This window comes from Aquarana catesbeiana, linkage group LG09 (assembly GCF_042186555.1).
Source record: "Aquarana catesbeiana isolate 2022-GZ linkage group LG09, ASM4218655v1, whole genome shotgun sequence".
Taxonomy (NCBI): Eukaryota; Metazoa; Chordata; class Amphibia; order Anura; family Ranidae; genus Aquarana; species Aquarana catesbeiana.
The window spans coordinates 159,591,315-159,612,966 of NC_133332.1; the positions used below are offsets into that span (position 1 = coordinate 159,591,315).

General features: G+C 41.7%; 1 protein-coding gene across 1 annotated transcript; it reads left to right on the forward strand.

Moving 5' to 3' along the window:
• Nucleotides 1-1,999: 1,999 nt before the first annotated feature.
• On the forward strand, nt 2,000-15,342 carry ESX1 (ESX homeobox 1). Its single transcript, XM_073597956.1, has 5 exons — nt 2,000-2,284; nt 3,290-3,599; nt 7,917-7,962; nt 9,456-9,736; nt 14,672-15,342. Exons 1-5 carry the CDS (start codon nt 2,110-2,112, stop codon nt 14,886-14,888), a joined length of 1,029 nt encoding a protein of 342 aa, XP_073454057.1. The 5' UTR covers nt 2,000-2,109; the 3' UTR covers nt 14,889-15,342.
• The last annotated feature ends 6,310 nt before the right edge of the window (nt 15,343-21,652 follow it).

Genomic DNA, 21,652 nt, shown 5'->3' on the forward strand with positions numbered 1-21,652 from the left:
TTAAGTCAGTATATAGATATATATATAGATATATCTATATATATATCTATAGATAGATATATATCGATATATATCTATCTATAGATATATATCTATAGATATATATAATTTTTTTGTTTGTTTGTTTGTTTGTTTGTTTGTTTTTTAGCAGAGACCCTAGGGAATAAAATGGTGATCATTGAAATTTTTTTATGTAACACAGTATTTTCGCAGTGGTTTTTCAAACGCAATTTTGTTTGGAAAAAATATGTTTTAATAAATTAAAAAAACAAGAAAACACAATTATACTCTCATTTTTTTGTATAAAATGAAAGATGAGTAAATAGATACCTAACATGTCACGCTTTAAAATTGTGCACACTCGTGGAATGGCGAAAAACTATGGGAGCCTAAAAATCTCCATAGGTGATGCTTTAAATGCCTTTACAGTTTACCTGTTTAGAGTTACAGAGGAGGTCTAGCACTAGAATTATTGCTCTCACTCTAATGTTTGCGGCGATACCTCACATGTGTGGTGCGAACACCATTTACATATGCATGTAAAACTTACATAGGTGTTTGCTTTTGCATGCGGGCATGGAGGGATGGGGTCGCTTTAAAAAAAAAATTCTTATATATTTTTTTTTACACTGTTCCTTTGATTTTTTTGTTCTGATCACTTTTATTCCTATCACAAGGAATGTAAACATCCTTGTAATAGAAATAAGGATGACAGGTCCTCTTGTTAGAGAAATCTGGGGTCTCTCCTTTACCTTTAAAAGCAAAAGACAAAATTAAAAAAAAAAAAAAAAAAAAACATTTTTGATCTTTTGCTTTAAAAAACAAAGTTTACTTTCACCCTGGACCGGAAGTGACATCATGACGTCGCTCCAGTCCTCCAGGGCCATAGAGGTAATCAAAGACGATCTAGTCTTTTATCAAAACTGTGATCAGCCAGGCGCACTTGTGGATCATTTCTCGGGCGAGTCCGTGGAAACAGTAAAGTGATACTGGAAGGTTAGCTGTTTATGTAGAAGAGAAGGAAAAGGATTGAGGTAGTGGTTGAATAAAACTTCAAAAGATAAATGAACAATCTATAAATAAAAATAGGGATTTTGAGAGACTGATGTTTACTTCAAGTGATAAAAAAAAAAAAATGATGCATTTTGGTGACATCTATGTTTGTAAATTGAACATTTTAGGACAACATTTTCATGAGATAAAATAAGTAGTGATGTTATAATAATTAATCCATCTTAGTAAATTGAGTTTTTAGTCAGAAGAGTGATTCTTGCACCAGCTCGTGAAACTTTCCTAGCATGCGTTACCACCTATCTCATTCTCCCAGAACCTGAAATATGACAGGCGCAGAAACAAGTTAATAAAACACTAGAGCAATGATAGCATAACATTTTTTAGAAGAGCGTAGCTGTAAATGATATAATATTATTAAAATTATTAATTATTATTAAATGATTTAATATTCTGATTGATTATACGGCAACAGTAGCGTGTTTTAAAGTGCTCTACTACCTAGTGATACAGTTTAACACATGAGAGAATAAGTTTAAAATAGGGTTTAAAAAAAATCATTTCCCCTGACAGATTCATTCGTTTTCCCATCATGATGATCGTAGATGTAACAATCTACAAAATCAAAATTGCTTTATGTTATTTATAGTGAGGTTAATGTGATAATCTTACAATTTCAGTTTAAGAATAATAATAATACAGGTGACTCTTAATATAAATTCAAAAGACTATAGATCATTTGTGCAATCTGTGCCAAATAAAAATGTTTTTCCATGAATAGCATTACTTTAGTACACTGTGTAGGGTGAATGTTTAAATGGACTTTACAGCTGCAGGGTCCCTGAATAGGCTTTAATAGATCAGGACAATAGTTTGTGTAATAATCTCTCAAGCACTTGCACCAGTTTCTGCTTTAAAAAAAAATTGTCACCAGAAGTGCCCACCCTCTTTTATGGCTTTAAGTGTGTGATAATGACGACAGGGACATGTGGAGGACAGTGTCATGACCAATGAGATGAGTAGAAGAGAATGTCCTGTGCTCACAGTCCACTACAGGTTGCATTTCCTCAACATCACATAGAATTTTACTGAGACAAAATGCAGACTCCAGCACCCTCTCCTCTGGACAGCTCCAAAGAGACTGCCTGCCCTACACAGCCTCCTGTCCAGCTTCTGACCTCATACTTCATTGACAGCATTCTAGGAGTGTCACAAAGTTCAGGAGACAAGAAGAGACCCCCCGAGGACCACTCAACATCAACACCAAATGCTGGTGAGCGTATGTCACGTCTTTTGTGTGCATAAAAGCATGAAAACATAGGTTGTCTGGTTATGCTTATTCATCAATATTATATAGGTCACGGGGCTTCGAAGTTAATTTATATGTATATCTATATCCTTTTACGTTAAGCATCTATAAGAGTCCGAATTTAAATTTTTGACACATCAGTGCTATATATATATATATATATATATATATATATATATATATATATATATATATTTTTTTTTTTTTTTTTTTTTTTTTTTTAAACGGTTTTGTGGCATGCTTTAGTACATATTTTGCTCAATAAATAAATGTAGGCAATAATATACACACACACACAATTTCCAAAAGATATATCTTTTTTTAACTTTTTTATTTATTATTTTTATTATTATCTATATATAGTAAATGAACTGGAAGGAACATCAGCTTTAGACATAAGATGTGGATGTACAGTATACCACTCTTAGAATAATATTGTTTATTATAATTCAGTATAGATAGAACATTTTTGCACAGCTGGCCTCCTCACCTTGTAATTGTCGCCATTAGAACAAACAATATTTGTCCAGGTTATGCTGAAAAATATTTACATACAATTAAACAGTAAAATAATAATAGTAAAAATAATATCACATGATACCTGCAAAAATATATTTACTTGCAAAATCTAGTAACTTTAAATGGAACATTAATAAATAGAAATTATCCTTTAGATAATTATTTAGAAAATAACTCTGTAATTAAGGAGAATGTGCTCCTCCACTGAATACATAATTTAATAAGTGAGGATGTTTGTTTTCATAGATGTGAAGAAAGGTTTGTTTACAATGTTGGCATTTCCACTTCAACACTGATTTACACTGTGACCTAAAGTAGGGGCTCCACCTAACCCCAGTGAATTTGTTTTTTTATAAAATCATGGAATGGAAACAACATGATTACGTTTTGGAAAATGAGGATGCGTTGGAATGAAGAAGCAATTAATAACAAACTGTGATTTTTGTTTAGGTAAAAAAGCTATTGTATCCTCTCCTGTGAAGATCGTATACAACCTTGGTCCCCATGTTAAAGTCAAGGAAAAGGAAATAACATCAACCAAAGTGGCCAATGGAGAAAATATGGCCACATATGTGCCAAAGAATAGTAAAGATGTTAATAGGAAAGAGCAAGCTGAAAACCAGCAGAACACCGAGGTTGAACTATCTGTAGCCATAGGAAAAAGGAAGCAACGCCGCTACCGCACTACCTTCAGTAACTATCAGCTGGAAGAGTTGGAGAGGGCCTTCATGAAATCCCATTACCCAGATGTATTTACCAGGTAGCTTTTACACTGCTAAAATAACTATTTTTTTCTTCAAAACTGTTGTTATGATTGTAGGTCAAGCTTAGGCAATCTAAAGTTTAGCTGTTGAAAAACGTAAGATCTTAAAATATCAACCTTTATCTGGTATGGCATGATAGAACGAGATTCAAATAACCTCTCAAAATAGAAGATGGCTGGTCTTTCCATTTAACCACAAGCAAATGTTAAGGCAACCTACTTAGCCAAAGAAAGTCAGCAAATGCTAGAGCAGCTCCCTATGAGAAGTCAAAGCTTTAATATATATGTTATTTTTCATTCCAGTGTCATCAAGGCAAAATCTAACAATTTGTGTTCTTTGGAAAGCTTCCAAATCCTGAGTAGAAAAGTCTGTCCCTTACCAGCATGCTGTAGGATAAGTCCCTTGCGTTTTGTGTGGAAACAGTAGTCTCTCTGCAAACACGTCCCCTGTGTCAGAGTCATGTTTTTCAATCAACAGGGAGTTTGCTGATTGCAGAGCTATAGGTCTGACTAAGCAGGAGGGTATTGGACCTCTGTAGAGGGAGTAAGGTTCTTCTTTGCAGCATGTTGGCAGGTGACAGGGTTTTCTACTCTGCCTGTGCTTGCTTTCTAAGAAACCAAACTAAGATTTTGAACACCATGCACCTGTAATATGTTGATTTTAACTGATTTTAACCACTTCCCACTTTGTTTACATACATCTGCATTTTTTCTAGAAAATGACTTAAACCCACCAACAATTATACACTTTATGAAAGCAGAGGCCCTGTAGAAAAAAATGGTGGCAATGTTTATGCCAAACAATATTTGCACAAATGTCTATCAAATCTATATTTTCTGGACAAAAATACACTAAGGTTAATTTTAGTGCACACAAACACCATATAATACACAATTTATTTGTAATTTATATTAAACAGGGCTGTATTGAGTACATAGATACCAAACGTGTCAAGTCTTAACATTTACACGTGCCAGTGATATGGCAAAAAACTATGGTACAAAAAATTGTACATATGTAATGCTTTAAAAGCCCTTACAGGTTATCAAATTCAAGTTAACTGTGAATGATAGTACTAGAATTATTGCTCTCATGCCCACGTTCACGCTAACATGTGTGGTGCAACTCTTGTTTACATACATGTTTATCAATCATGTCTAATCCATTATTAGTATAAGATTCCAATCACACATATTCCTGGCAATGCCTTGAATCAAGTGGGTGCTATAGACGATGTCAACACAAGTCAAAGCATATATTGTTAGCACACCATAGATCTTCAAAATAGCGTCCAAAATTGTATTAAAACAGTCACATCATAGCCGTCAATTGGTTATCTTGGATAGAAATGAAAAATGCCACCCTGATAGAGCCAGGTTTTCCTGCATTAAAAATCTACAATCCGGGAAAGGGCTCATTTTTTCAAGCTAGTTCTCACTTTTGGCAGTATATGGATGCCATCCATTGTTTATGCATCAATGAAATCAGTAAATGGTAAATGCATTGGGCTAACAAATGTTCATTGTGACAATCACATTCAGAAGGATTGCTAAGTACCTTGACATCATGTTATCCATAACTAGGAGCTACTCACACAAAAAAAAACAATAAAAGATTTATAAAATTATAAAATTCAAAGCATTGGTTTTGAACTTTGAGATCATTACTAGATGTCAAGCTTTACCAGACATTTAACTTAATTTACATGCATAATACTTAGCCTAATGCTTTTATGAATATGGCCCTTAGGAAATTACTAATGATTTTAAAATGCTAAATGAGACATCATTATGCAAACAAAATCTTTAGTTTTAATATATTCACTACAAGGTTATCTTAAAATACCTCAAGTAGTTTGTATAATAATCAGAGATTACAAATAGCTTGCATTGCTCTGTGCTGTAAATGGAATGGAAATATAATGCAACTGTCAAATTACAGATTGTTTTTGAAATTCTTTGAAATAACAGATACATAGACTCATTGGCACAGTCCATTATATGAAATCAGGATGAGAGCCTTCTTCTCAATGATATAACAATACTATTACATGCTATGCGGTCGTGCTATTGTCATTGCTTATTCGTTTAGGAAGTGCAAAGAGCAATCGAGGTGTGCACTGCAGTAACCTACAGCAATCAGATTGTACTTACTGTAGTCACATGAATTGAGATGATTTATGGCTGGTTGTTTTAGGTTGCTGCTCTGTGCACATTCCCATTACTCTTTGCATTGCTTCACTGAATGAGCCAGTAAGTATATACCAGGATCAGTTAGCTACTTTGAACCTGCACACATTTATATGGAAGAGTGCCGACTCCTGTACAGAAACTACATTTGACATTTGACGGTAATATCATTTTTCCATGTGGCCTGTCTTCCACCAACTTAAGTAAAAGAGGTCAACAAATTTAGAAATTAGAGTGTTCTTCTGTGGAATAACTAGACAAGAAGTTGAGTATATATAATTATATTTAACCACTGTTGCCTACTACAATGACTTAAAGCAGAACTTAACTCACTAAAACATTTTATTATTTTGTCTCCCCCCCCCCCCCCTCAAATACGCAAAAAATTTACAATGTTTACCTTTTCTGTTACTTTTTGTGCAAGGCAGCACTTCCTAGTGGGCCCCGCTGCCTCCTGAGATTGATAGGATGCAGATATCCCATGATGTAGTGTCTCAATAAGACACTTTGCAGCGCAAGTGCACACGCACAGATGTTGTGGGCTGCTATAGTACCTATCTACCAGAAGATAATTTACTGACACACCTGGAAAATGTAGGAAACAAGTTTACCGCTGGTCTCTGCCAGATTTCAAATGGCTAGAACAGACTGACAGTGCATCTATGAATGCTTTTTTTTCTAAAGAGTGGTGCAGAAGGTAATCTTTTAAGTAACTGGAAGAGACTGGCAAGGGAGAAGGAAACTGGGGAGGGAGGGAATTCACATACAGTTAAGTCCCGCTTTAACATGTGTCTATAGCAAACACTTTTTTATTTCTTTTAGAGAAGGAAAAGATTAGAAAATCTTGTCAGGTTTTTGTGTCTCATTGTAGACATTACCCTTTACTTCTTCTCCTATAAACATAACAGGAAGTGAGAGGAAATCTCTCCAAGGTGAGGAAAACCTCCTTTTAGACAGTTTTCACTGCAAAAAGTGTTACTGAAGAAAGATTTCTGGTGATTATCCCAAAATCTTGGGTTTTCCCTTACTTTCACGGCCACGGTGACATAGGGCGCATGACACAGACAACAAGAGTTTCTAACCCTTCACCGCTTCAAAAAGGGTTAGACTTTTGATACATTTAAAGTGGTTGTAAATCCAGTGATCCCAATTCCTGCCAGCCCCTCTGTAATACTACAATATAATACACAGTGTGTATGTTTTTTTAAAATTCTGCAGCTAAATACCCTTTTTCTCATTGCCAATGTGCGATCATGTGACCGCCCACCGCTCTGCTTCCTCGATCTAAGGACTACAGTAAGAGGGGCTGAGTATCCCCTCTAACGTCAGCCAGGCAGTCACATGACCGCATATCCACAATGTGAAGAAAGTTATTTAGCTGCAAAATTCTAAAACAAACACACAGGAATTGGAATCACTAACTTTACTGCCAGATGAAATAGCAGCAGGAGGGGGGGGGGGGGGAGCAGCGGGATGACGGAGGCACGTAAACTGACCACGGTATCATGGATCAGCAGCCATGGTTACCATGGTCAGCACACTAAGGGGGACACAGGAACAGGCAGGATCAGCCAGGTATTGTACAGCATAGAGAGGGACAAATAACACTGCACAAGCACTATGCGATTTACCATGCTTTGAAGGAACAGGATCTTTTTTTTTTTGTAGGGTTATTGTTAAAATGTAATTAATCCACAAATGATATTAAAAACAGTTTATAGAAAACCATCAATGAGATAGCCACACAAAGATAGTTGATAAGAGAGCCACACAAACTTTGTTTAAAAAGATCACAGGAAAAGCAATGTGATGCACAAGGTGCAGGAACCCATCCAAAACAATCATCTGTCAGATCACTGAATTATAAATTCAGTTTCTAATGATTAATGCCTCTTTACATGTTGCACTTCACCTTCTTGAATAAGTCATATATATATCAAAAATTACATGAATCCTCCAATGGCATTTACACAGATCTGAGTCACTAAAGTAGAGTAAATCTGCTGGAAGTCCTCAGCATATTTTATTTTATTTTTGAATGTCTGAGTATGTTTTCTACAGAACCAAACTCATTTCATGCACATAGAACATTTTAATATGCATTGTTATTATTTCCTTCTGCAGAGAGGACCTTGCAATGCGGCTGGACCTAACTGAAGCAAGAGTGCAGGTCTGTGCTATTTACAGTTTTAACATATAGAGCAATATCAAATAAGGCGAGAAACGATGAGTAACATGCAGTAAGGGAAGATGTGCAGTAATCCATCAATCAAAAAAATGTACTTTTTTAGAGTAGTAAGAACAATGAAAGATTATTTCTGTTCATTCACTTTCAGGTACTGTAATTTGCAAATTCATACTTGTACTTTATACATGTAGTGATCTAATGATCCAGCCCTCTGTCTTTAGTTTATAATTCCTTTCCTGGATACTTTATTGCACAAGCCATTGTTTGGTTGTTTTTAACCTTATTCCTTTAGTCATATCTGCATTGGTTCTTTGGCCATTATGTCTTAAATCCTTCTATACAGTAGGTCTTATGTACTCATGCTTAACCAATGTACAGAATGGGTGTTCCCTTAAAATGTAGAGGACTTTGGGGGTCAATTTCCTAAATTTCCTCTGCTGAATAACAGCAGAGCTCATCACACCCAACTAGTCTGCTAGCATTGCAATGGTAACAGACTAACCACATTGGGGAAACATAAGGCTAAAGTAGGCCTTAATGTCAAACTTTGTCTTCTGGTAAAAATTAAAAATATTATTGCCTAGGTATTTTTAAAGTTAAAAGGCAGCTCCCACCTCCCATACACCCCCCCCCCCCCCCCACAGACACACCGCTCTGGTCTTCTGGGTTGACTCTTATGCCCCGTACACACGATCAGACTTTCCGCCAAGAAAACTGTGGATTTTTGTTCGAAGGTTGTTGGCTCAAATTTGTCTTGCATACACACTGTCACACAAATGTTGGCCAACATTTACGAACATGGGAACACGGTGACGTACAAGACGTACAACCAGCCTAGAAAAAGGAAGTTCAATAGCCAGTGCGGCTCCTTCTGCTTGATTCCAAGCATGCATGAACTTATGTGCAACTGACTTGTGTACACACGATCGGACTTTCCGACAACAAAGTTTTGTTGGTCGAAAATTTGAGAACCTGCTAGCAAACATTTGTTGGCGGAAAGTCTGACAGCAAATGTTCGATGGAGCATACACACGGTCAGACTTTCCGACAACAAGCTCACATCCAACATTTCCCGTCTGAAAATCCGACCGTGTGTATGCAGCATAAGAATAATTAAACCAGCTTCCTCTGAGCCCAGTGAATCCAGGACCCACCACCTGGGGCATGTCAACAAGCTTAATCAGCTGCAAATCAAAGCACAATAAATATTGCTACCCCTCTCCGTTGTGATATTATGTTTATTACTACAATACATAAGCTATTTAACATGAAATTAATTTATCCATTCCAGCCAGTAGTTCTTTCTGTATTCATGCCATGGTCATGATATGTACACTGATATACTTCAATATGTATACATGATGGCATATCACATTAAGAATGTAGAATCTAGCAAATTTTGGACAATGAAATATATTTTCTATGTACAGTTTATATAATAAATTAAATATTATATTTATCATTTATTGGTATAGGTTTGGTTTCAAAATCGAAGAGCAAAATGGAGAAAACGTGAGAAAACAGAACTATTAGGTGCAAGCCCTGCCTTCCATGTCAGACATCCTATGGGGCTGTATCTTGATTTTCCTTTAACCCCCAGTCCTCTTATAGACCCTATTTGGAGGACACTACCTCTTTCAACAGTGACAGCACCATCTGTCTCCCCTCCATCCAGCACAGCAAGCCTAGGCTCACTCGGCCCTATGTCCTGGACTTCACTTTTCCGACACCCTGTTCTCAATCCCTACTTTGGAAGGTAAACTTGTTTCCTACATTTTCCAGGTGTGTCAGTAAATTAAAGTTTATTTAATTGTATCTTATCCTTACTGACATTATCCATTCTAATATTAATGTAAGTTGCCTAACATTACAAAGTACTTTCTTAAAAAAAGCTTTATGCACAGGAAAGCTGGGTTGGAAATAGAGGTGTTTGCTCTAATATTTTGCAACTCCAGTCTTCTTTAAATGATTTTACCATAGGAATTATCTTCAAACTATAATTGTGTTTCCCTGTCCTAGTGATGTAATGGTCCCAGTCCAAGAACTTCACCTAAATGATGTTAAGCTTAAAATATCTAAACCAAAAATGTTATATATTGCAGCTTCCCAGTCCTTAGTTCTGGTGGCTGCATTAGTCTACTAATCTGAGACTTTTGTTTTCTTTGATTGTATTTAATGATCCTGCCAATAACACATTTCCTGTGCTATAGTGTCAACATTAATTTACTGCACTGAATCTATGGAGGGGCAGTGTTATCACCCTAGTCTACAGTCCGCAAGTGGACTAAAAACTCCTTCTCATCTTTTTATCTTCATTTCATAGGGAGGGCAAGTTTTGCAGATCGCAGAAGCTAGCTGTAGAACATGATAACATTGTTTGAGATAACAGATTTGTTCACAGAAAGTTACAATGCCACTGAAATTCTGGCAAGATCAAAAGGAATTTTCTGTACCTGCAGAAAATATACTTAATCTGAAAACAGAAAACAAATGCAAGCACAGCATGTAAAGACTTGCAAGCTTCAATATATTTAATATTTGTTCTTGGTTTTAGATACCTTTTAAATAATTATTGAACCCCAACTAATAATCTGGTTTGACATCTTGGCATGGGCATCTGCTTAAGTGAATGTCCATAGCCTGCACCAACTACCTTTTTTGGGGATAGAGTGAGTTACTAATTCTAAGCTTGCAGAAGAACAATCATTAACTGTACAGCTAACAGCCAGTGGGCCTTTATTTTTTTTCTACGCTTACGCAATAAGCGTAAATTCTCAATAGATCATTATGACACCTGATGTTTTTGTATGGCTCAAAACAGTAGTGCCGCCTGCCTTAATGGTAATAATGACTAGTAACCTGGTCATTAAGTTTTAACATGGGACAAGGTTTCTAAATACACATCTTTGCTAGGGACTAGCTTAGCCAAGTTGTTTGCTGTTGATCAGCTGTCCTGAAGTCCTTGCAGTATGGCAGGTTACAAATGAGCAGCTGACTAAGAAGACATCTGAGTCCAAGGTCTGGAAGCAAAATTGTGGAATCATCACACAGAGGACCTAGTTTGAGCATAGTACACTGCAGTTCTCAGTTGATCTCCTTGTTGCCTTCCATATATCACATTTATGACAACAAATTATCTTTGCCAACGGCCCAGAACAGGGGATGGAGAAACTGTTCAGGAGCCAGTTAACTGACCCATCTGCCTGTATAGCCTGTGACTTCTTCACCAACATCACATAACTAAATTTTTTTAATGTTTTACTTGCTGGCTGACCAAGGGTTATGGCTACAGTTAGGCTATAGCTAGTGTTATGCCCTGTACACACGATAGGATTTTACAACAACAAATGTTAGATGTGAGCTTGTTGTCAGAAAGTCCGACCGTGTGTATGTTCCATAGAACATTTGTTGTCAGAATTTGCGGCAACAAATGTTTGAGAGCATGTTCTCAAATTTTCCAACAACAAAACTTGTTGTCGGAAATTCTGAGCGTGTGTACACAATTCCGACGCACAAAAGTCCGCGCATGCTCGGAATCAAGCAGAAGAGCCACACTGGCTATTGAACTTCTTTTTTCTCAGCTCGTCGTATGTGTTATACGGCACCGCGTTCTTGACGTTCGGAATTTCTGACAACATTTGTGTGACCGTGTGTATGCAAGACAAGTTTGGGCCAACATCCTTCGGAATAAAATCTACATTTTTGTTGTCGGAAAATCCTATCATGTGTACAGGGCATTATGCCCTGTACACACGATCGGACATTCAGACAGCAAAACCCATCAAATTTTTTCCGAGGGATGTTGGCTCAAACTTTTCTTGCATACACACGGTCACACAAATTTGGTCGGAAATTCAGAACGTCAAGAACGCGGTACCGTATAACACATACGACGAGCCGAGAAAAATGAAGTTCAATAGCCAGTGCAGGTCTTCTTCTTGATTCTGAGCATGCGTGGCACTTTGTGCGTCGGAATTGTCTACACGCGATCGGAATTTACATAAACAGGTTTTGTTGTTGGAAAATTTTAGAGCCAGCTCTCAAACTTTGTGTGTCAGAAATTCCGATGGAAAAAGTCCGATGGAGCCCACACACGGTCGGAATTTCCGACAACAAGCTCCGATCACACATTTTCCATCGGAAAGTTTGATCGTGTGTACAGGGCATAATGCCGCGTACACACGAGCGGACTTTCTATCCTACTTGGTCCGGCACACTTTCCGACGGACTTTGTCCGCCAGGTGCGCCGGACTTTAAAACGGACGGACTTGCCCACACACGCCGGGATTTTCCGGCGGGCTAAGTCCGCCCGTCTTTCCGACGGACTTTCGCCGGAGTTCCGGCGGACTTTCAGAATGAACGGACTTGCCCACACACGGACAAGTCCGTTCATTTTGAACGTGACTCAGGTGCGACGGGACTAGAAAAGGATGTCAATCTTGCCGCTTTTATCGGCGAGATTGACACCTTGCGAGCCCCGTCGCGGGGCATACCAGGCCCTTAGGTCTGGTATGGATTATAAAGGGGAACCCCGCTACGCCGAAAAAACGGCGTGGGGTCCCCCTAAAATCCATACCAGACCCCGATCCGAGCACGCAGCCTGGCCGGTCAGGAAAGGGGGTGGGGACGAGCGAGCGCCCCCCCCCTCCTGAACCGTACCAGGCCGCATGCCCTCAACATGGGGGTGGGTGCTTTGGGGGAGGGGGGCGCCCTGCGCCCCCCCCCCAAAGCACCTTGTCCCCATGTTGATGAGGACAAGGGCCTCTTCCCGACAACCCTGGCCGTTGGTTGTCGGGGTCTGCGGGCGGGGGCTTATCGGAATCTGGGAGCCCCCTATAATAAGGGGGCCCCCAGATCCCGGCCCCCCACCCTATGTAAATGAGTATGGGGTACATGGTACCCCTACCCATTTACCTAGGAAAAAAGTGTAAGTAATAAAACACACTACACAGGTTTTTAAAATATTTTATTAAACAGCTCCGGGGGGGGGATCTTCCTCCGGCTTCGGGGGTCTTCTTCCGGCTTCGGGGGTCCCTCCGCTTCATCTTCTCCCGGCGTCCGGTTGGTTCTTCTCCGCTCTCTTCTCCCGGTGTTCCTGTTCTTCGGCCGGCTCCTCTGCTGTCTTCAAGTAGCTCTCTTGCCAGCAGAGGTCCGGACTTCTGGGCTTCTGGGCTTCTGGGCTTCTGGGCTTCTCTTCCCCAGATGTTGACACGACGCTCTCTCCTGCTGGACTGCTCTCCGAGGGCTGCGTTGTGACTTATATAGGTGGAGACCCCGCCCCTTTTGATGTCACAGTCCCTGGGCATGCTGGGACTGTGACGTTTTAGGGGGCGTGGTCACTGGGTGATGTTGACCACGCCCCCTAAAACGTCACAGTCCCAGCATGCCCAGGGACTGTGACATCAAAAGGGGGCGGGGTCTCCGCCTATATAAGTCACAACGCAGCCCTCGGAGAGCAGTCCAGCCGGAGAGAGCGTCGTGTCAACATCTGGAGAAGAGAAGAGAAGAAGCCCAGAAGCCCAGAAGCCCAGAAGTCCGGACCTCTGCTGGCAAGAGAGCTACCTGAAGACAGCAGAGGAGCCGGCCGAAGAAATGGAACACCGGGAGAAGAACCAACCGGACGCCGGGAGAAGATGAAGCGGAGGGACCCCCGAAGCCGGAAGAAGACCCCCGAAGCCGGAGGAAGTTCCCCCCCCCCCGGAGCTGTTTAATAAAATATTTTAAAAACCTGTGTAGTGTGTTTTATTACTTACACTTTTTTCCTAGGTAAATGGGTAGGGGTACCATGTACCCCATACTCATTTACATAGGGTGGGGGGCCGGGATCTGGGGGCCCCCTTATTAAAGGGGGCTCCCAGATTCCGATAAGCCCCCGCCCGCAGACCCCGACAACCAACGGCCAGGGTTGTCGGGAAGAGGCCCTTGTCCTCATCAACATGGGGACAAGGTGCTTTGGGGGGGGGGCGCAGGGCGCCCCCCTCCCCCAAAGCACCCACCCCCATGTTGAGGGCATGCGGCCTGGTACGGTTCAGGAGGGGGGGGGGCGCTCGCTCGTCCCCACCCCCTTTCCTGACCGGCCAGGCTGCGTGCTCGGATCGGGGTCTGGTATGGATTTTAGGGGGGACCCCACGCCGTTTTTTTCGGCGTAGGGGCTTCCCTTTATAATCCATACCAGACCTAAGGGCCTGGTATGCCCCGCGCTCGCCGCAATAGGAAAATGTGTTTTTCCTATTGCAGCGAGCGTGAGATGCAATACCCTGCCCTCGTGTTGTATCTGGTCCGTCGGACCAGCATACACACGAGCGGGCTTTCCGTCGGACCAGCACACACACGAGCGGACCTTCCGCCCGAAACTGAGTCCGGCGGAAAGATTTAGAACTTTCTTCAAATCTAGGTCCGGCGGGCTTTTGGGAAAAAGTCCGCCGGAAAAGTCCGCCGGTGCCTACACACGGGCGGATTGTCCGGCACACTCTGGTCCGCCGGACCAAGTATGCCGGAAAGTCCGACCGTGTGTACGCGGCATAAGAGTTATCTAGCTTGATGGGAATTATTGCAGGTTAAATAAAATAAAAGTATCACTCAATTTTTTATTTATTTTTTGCTTGTTTTACTTCATCGCATACATCTCAGTTTCTAAAGCTGATAATTAATTTTTAGTGACCAAAATGTAATTTCTGATATTTCATTTCAGGTTCCTTGGTGTTCTAAACCCATTGGTCAGCACATCTTCTCTGCTTATAAAAAACCCATCTGCTGCTTCTGGACCTGAGCTGCCTATCTTTAGTGATCCACCGACCAGCGACTGGAAATCACAGTCTAGTGTTGGATCTTTGAGACTCATATCTAATGAGCAGTCTGAACAAGTCCCTACAGTAGGCATCATGACCAGTTTTCCCAGTGGCAACTGAAACTTATGGAAATGGCTGCCAAAGTGCCTATATCAGAGTTAGATTTTGATGTGAATTCCTGAAGATCCTGCATACAAAATATGTTAAATCAGTAAGCCACTTTATAGACATGTAGGCATACTGAACATTTCTAATATTATTCATGTGTGTCTGCAGCAGCAACAGACAAGGGAGCCTACCTGTCACTGCAAGAAATATATATGGTTGGAAGAAAAAAAAATGTATCTTCCAGCATTCGTTCCCATCAAGGCTTTAGCATATGCTGTTTGCAAGTTGAAAATGTAAAGCCTACCCATAACCATAAAAATAGTACCTGTGCTGACCGAAGTGGCTGATTAATTCCCATTGAAGAGCATAATACATAGACAGGACACATGAAAACTTTATATAATATAAATTATTTTGTTTTTATTCACATTTTATCATTTTAATAAAACTAAATTTTGGTAAATTATATTATAGATGTGCTTTTAATAAAAACTAATAATGTGATATTTAATTATGTCAGTTGATGAGAGACTTAATATGGTATTTGATGTTTGTTCTTTGCTTTTGTACATCTTCCACCTGCTGCAACCACAATATTTGGGTTGCGTGTATAGCCATTTTTTTTCAGTTCAGTATTGTTTAAAAAAACAAAAGGCTTTCATTATATAAAAGTTTACTATAATCCATGCCAAGTGAACTTGAACAAAAAAAAAAAAATCATACAAGTTGAATTAAAATAGAATTATTATGAAATTCTATAAAATAAATCAAATCAAAAGAGTTTACCTTCCTCATAGATACATATAATCTAAAATGAATTTATAAAAAAAAAATTACATATTCAGGGCATATACAGGAAGTTCATGATCTGTAAACTGCAATGTAACCTTCAAACTTTTCAAAGATGCGCATGTGTAATATATACAGTATCTCACAAAAGTGAGTACACCCCTCACATTTTGGTAAATATTTTATTATATCTTGTCATGTGACAACACTGAAGAAATGACACTTTGCTACAATGTAAAGTAGTGAGTGTACAGCTTGTATAACAGTGTAAATTTGCTTTCCCCCTTAAAATAACTAAACACACAGCCATTAATGTCTAAACCGCCGGCAACAAAAGTGAGTACACCCCTAAGCGAAAATGTCCAAATTGGGCCCAATTAGCCATTTTCCTCCTCCTTGTCATGTGAATCATTAGTGTTACAAGGTCTGAGATGTGAATGGGGAGCAGGTGTGTTAAATTTGGTGTTACCGCACACTCTCTCATACTGGTCACTGAAAGTTCAACATGGCACCTCATGGCAAAGAACTCTCTGAGGATCTGAAAATAAAAATGATTGCTCTACATAAAGATGGCTTAGGCTATAAGAAGATTGCCAAGACCTTGAAATTGAGCTGCAGCATGGTGGCCAAGACCATACAGAAGTTTAACAGGACAGGTTCCACTCAGAATAGGCCTCGCCATGGTTGAACCAAAGACATTGAGTGCACGTGCTCAACCTCATATCCAGAGATTGTCTTTGGAAAATAGACGTATGAGTGCTGCCAGCATTGCTGCAGAGGTTGAAGGGGTGGGGGGGGTCAGCCTGTTAGTGCTCAGACCATACGCCACACACTGCATCAAATTGGTCTGCATGGCTGTAATCCAAGAAGGAAGCCTCTTCTAAAGATGATGCACAAGACTAAGGACATTACTGGAAACATGTCCTGTGGTCTGATGAGACCAAGATGAACGTATTTGGTTCATATGGTGTCAAGCATGTGTGGCAGCAACCAGGTAAGGAGTACAAAGACACGTGTGTCTTGCCTATAGTCAAGCATGGTGGTGGGAGTTTCATGGTCTGGGGCTGCATGAGTGCTGCCAACACTGGGAGCTACAGTTCATTGAGGGAACCCTGAATGCCAACATGTACCGTGACATACTGAAGCAGAGCATGACCCCCTCCCTTCAGAGACTGGGCCGCAGGGCAGTATTCCAACATGATAATGACTCCAAACACTCCTCCAAGATGACCACTGCCTTGCTAAAGAAGCTGAGGGTAAAGGTGATGGACTGGCCAAGCATATCTTCAGACCTAAACCCTATTGAGCATCTGTGGGGCATCCTCAAATGGAAGGTGGAGGAGCACAAGGTCTCTAACATCCACCAGTTCCGTGTTGTCGTCATGGAGGAGTGGAAGAGGACTCCAGTGGCAACCTGTGAAGCTCTTGTGAACTCCATGCCCAAGAGGGTTAAGGCAGTGCTGGAAAATAATGGTGGCCACACAAAATGTTAACACTTTGGGCCCAATTTGGACATTTTCACTTAGGGGTGAACTCACTTCTGTTGCCAGTGGTTTAGATATTAATGGCTGTGTGTTGAGTTATTTTGAGGTGACAGCAAATTTACACTGTTATGCAAGCTGTACACTTACTACTTTACATTGTAGCAAAGTGTCATTTCTTCAGTGTTGTCACATGAAAAGATATAATAAAATATTTACAGAAATGAGTGAGAGCGATAACGCCAAATTGAACACACCTGCTTCCCATTCACACCTGAGACCTTGTAACACTAATGAGTCACATGACACCGGGGAGGGAAAATGGTTAATTGGGCCCAATTTGGACATTTTCACTTAGGGGTATACTCACTTTTGTTGCCAGCGGTGTCAATGTTATTGGCTGTGTGTTGAGTTATTTTGAGGGGACAGCCAATTTACACTGTTATACAAGCTGTATACTCACTACTTTACAGTATAGCAAAGTGTCATTTCTTCAGTGTTGTCACATGAAAAGATAGAATAAAATATTTACAAAACTGTGAGGGGTGTACTCACTTTTGTGAGATACTGTATATATATATATATATATATATATATATATATATATATATATATATATATACTCTGCATCCAGTGTAGCCTATATCTACAGTGCATTCTGTGGTGTACTTATTCTAATACACTTCAGGCGGTGTACACAGTATCTAATAGTGTAGTGCGGTGTTGCAAAACCAAAAATACATCATGTCTGGAAGGCCACCAAGGAGAGGCAGATGCTCACGGGCCACTAAAAGAGGTCTTGAACACGGTCCATCCTCTGCAGGTGGCCATGGGGCACACTTGTCCTTTTTTTCTGTTGCTGGCCGTGTTATTGAGCCACAACATGCAGAAGAATTGGTGGAGTGTATAACAAAGCCGCCCTCATCCTCTGTCACCTAGGCTCAGAGTAGTTTGCCTTCCAACACAGCTGCCAAAGCAGCCTATTCCACTGGCTCCTTGTCCACAGTCACTCCTTCCGTAGCCCCACCATCATGCACAGAGGAGTGCCCAGAATTATTCGACCACAGTGTCAGGTACATACTGCTGGAGTATGCGCAGAGATTTGAAGGCTCCAATGTTGGTTCCCAGGTTGAGGAAGGGAGTAACGTGAGCCTAGAGAGAGGGGGTGCCACAGAAGGACAAGAAACTGGCAGTCACGTTCCCCCAGCTGCAGCATACTGCCAAGTTTGCTCTAGTGACGAGGAGGGAGGGGATGATGAGGTCACTGACTGTACTTGGGTGCCTGAGAGAAGAGAGGAGGAGGCACAATTCCAGTGAGGCAGGATGTCCTCTAGGGAGCAGCTTAAGGGCAGCCCCCCCATTCCATCACACCGCAGAGCTCCGCAGGTGCAGGGCGCTGCTGACTCCCCGCTGACTTTTAAAAGTTCCTTGGTGTGAACCTTTTCTACACGTGTGCAGCAGATCACACCGTTGATGTTTGCAACCTATGTCTAAAGCGGATCAAGCGTGGCCAGAACAGCAGCCGCTTGAGCACCACATGCTTCACCAGATATATAATGACCTGCAATGCAGTCCGTTGGCAACAGCACTTGAAAGACCCACATCAAAGAAAAAGGCGGACTTGTCCTTGCTCCCATCTGGAATCTCCAACCCTACTATACCTCCAGTCCTCTCAAAAACCTGCACTGAGAGGAACGAAGGTATAGCAATAGGTGTCCTAAGTACTTGCAGCCAATCTGCTAGCAGTACAACACCAACTGATTTTAGCAGGCAAATTTCCCTACCCTAGTTGCTGAACCATAAAAAGAAATTCGGTCCCAGCCATCCACATGCTCAGCGTCTAAATGCTAGGTTGGTCAAATTGCTAGCACTGCAACTACTGCCTTTTCAGCTGGTAGACTCTGCCCCCTTTTGAGAATTTGTGGAATGTGCTGTACCTCAGTGGCAGGTTCCAAAACGCCATTTCTTTTCACGGAAGGCTGTTTCGGCTCTCTATATAAAACAACGGAAAAAATCCAACAGCAATTCATCAGAGAGGACAAGCCGGTGTAAGCTAAATATCTTTATTGATTATCCAAGTAACAAATTAACCATTTATAAAACCTACACCCACCTCCAACACATAATTAAAATAAGACAGACGTCTTAATAGAACACAGGTGGCCACCAAACCCGATACAAACACCTCACACTCGTCTCACACACAGACAGGCAATTATCCTAAGTCCGGATCTGGAGCAAAAGCATGAATGGTCAATCAATGAATTAAATTGTCAGAGAGGCCAGTAATTGAAATTTGGGGCACTCGAACATGGTTCCAGTAAAATTGCCTATGGAAAGTGCTTGTGCTTGAAGGGTAGACGAGAGTTTCCTTGGTGTGAGGACTAAAAATACAGTGGCTCTGATACAGCAGAATGTATATACAGGTGCAGATATCGGTGGGGATCGAAGGTTAAAGACAATTGGAATTAGGGCTGATATTTCACAAGAAAAACAAACGTGATAAGCTATACGGGATATTCCTCCTCAATACTTGGAGTGCAAAACAGCTCACCGTTTGACATCTTGTGTGGTTGTAATCATAGCCCTTGGAAGTCTAGTCCTTACAGCGGTAGCCCCACCAAGATTAATTCCACTCTGGAGGTCCAGACGTTGATGTCAGTATGTAGTCATTCCAGCTGGAACATACGATATGAGGTAAGGTCCAGGCCATCCAGGCTTGTGGTATCAGTGAGCTGTATAGAGAGCCACAGTCCAAAGCAGCATAGTGAATAGTTCACATCAGCGGATACATCCGTGTTGCAGCATGGAGATAGGGGATAGTCAGAGGTGGATCATGGTGTATGGTAGGAATCACAGTGTCCTCACCACAAACAGCGTATTCTGGCTCTCTACCAGCATGTGGAAGGCAATGTTTTGGCCTTGTTGGACAGGGCGGTCAGCAGTAAGCTTCATATTACTGCTGACTCATGGTCCAGCAGGCATGGGCAGGGATGTTTCCTTTCTTTCAAGGTGCACTGGGTAACTCTGCTGGCAGCTGGGAAGGATGCAGGACAGGGTTCAGTGTTGTTGGAGCTTGTTCAACCGCCACGCCTCCAAATTGCTAGTGATGTTTCTTCCACAGCTCTCTCCTCCACCCCCTCCTCTTCTTCTTCCTCTATGGCCTCTTCTACAGATTTGTCCTCTGAACCAGTGGTGCTCCGTAAGCGTTCAAGGGGCTATGCAAGCAGTCAGGCTAAAAGATGCCATGCGGTGCTTGAATTTGTCTTCCTAGGGGACAGGAGCCACACTGGGGCAGAGATTCTGTCAGCTCTGCAGTGGCAGGCTAAGAGGTGGTTGATGCCATGCCAGCTTCAGCCAGGAATGGTTGTATGTGACAATAGCACCAACCTTCTCTCCTCCCTCTGACAGGAACACTTGACCCATGTTCCATGTTTGGCACACTTCCTGAATTTGGTGGTGCAGCGGTTCTTGAGCAGATACCCAGGCTTACAGGATCTCCTGAGGCAGGCCAGAAAAGTCTGTGGTCATTTCCGCAGGTCATACAATGCCAGTGCTCAGCTGGCTGACATTCAAAGGGAATGCAACCAGCCCACCAACCGCCTCATTTGTGACATGCCCACCAGGTGGAACTCAACATTGGCAATGCTGCAGTGGCTGCACACACAGCAGAGGGCCATCAATGAGCAATGAGTACCTGTGCGAGTATGGCACAGGACAGGGTCAATCGACCTGGGCTTCTTTTTGCCACGTCAGTTACTGATCAAGGATGCATGCATTGTCCTTTCACCATCTGAGGAGGCCACAAGAATGGTGAGCAGCGACAATGCATGCATCAGTGACACTGTCCCTCTAGTCTCCCTGCTGGAGCACACGCTTCATGGAATCATGGACAGGGAACTTGAGGCAGAACAGCGGGAGGAAGAGGAGGACTTCCTTTCTTTCAAGGCCCCCTTTATCCAGATAGCATTCCTGCGGGCCAGCAAAACACACAGGAAGAAGAGGAGCAGGAGGATTGTGTCAGCATGGATGTAGAGGATAACACTCAGCAGCAGTCTTCAAGGGATGGTTTTCATCCCCAGAAACCCAAGGAGTTGTACGTGGCTGGGAGGAGGTAGTTACGGATCATGTGATCCTTAGTGACCCAGAGGACTCAGAATCAAATGCCTCTGCAAACTTACGCTGCATGGCCTCCCTGATTCTGCAAAGCCTGCGAAAGGACCCTAGGATTCGTGGTATCAAGGAGAGGGATCATTACTGGCTGGCAACCCTTCTTAATCCACATTACAAGGGTTAGGTTGCAGAACTCATCCTGCCTCTGCAGAGGGAGCAGAGGATGAAACATCTTCAGGAGGCCTTGAAGAAAGGTTTGTGCAATGCATTTCCAGACCCTGGGAGGTTACCATTTCCTGGTGCTGGACAACGTGTTGATGAGGATTCATTCAGTCAGAGGAAGAGCAGTGGAGAAGGTGGCCGCCTGACTGATTCCTTTAAACAATTTTACAG

Excerpts from the sequence above, each read along its gene's own strand:
- ESX1 (XM_073597956.1), top strand. The coding sequence starts at position 2,110 with ATGCAGACTCCAGCACCCTCTCCTCTGGACAGCTCCAAAGAGACTGCC. Across the intron at positions 7,963-9,455 it reads TAACTGAAGCAAGAGTGCAG|GTTTGGTTTCAAAATCGAAG; the intron begins GTCTGTGCTATT and ends TTATTGGTATAG. Across the intron at positions 9,737-14,671 it reads CTCAATCCCTACTTTGGAAG|GTTCCTTGGTGTTCTAAACC; the intron begins GTAAACTTGTTT and ends ATTTCATTTCAG.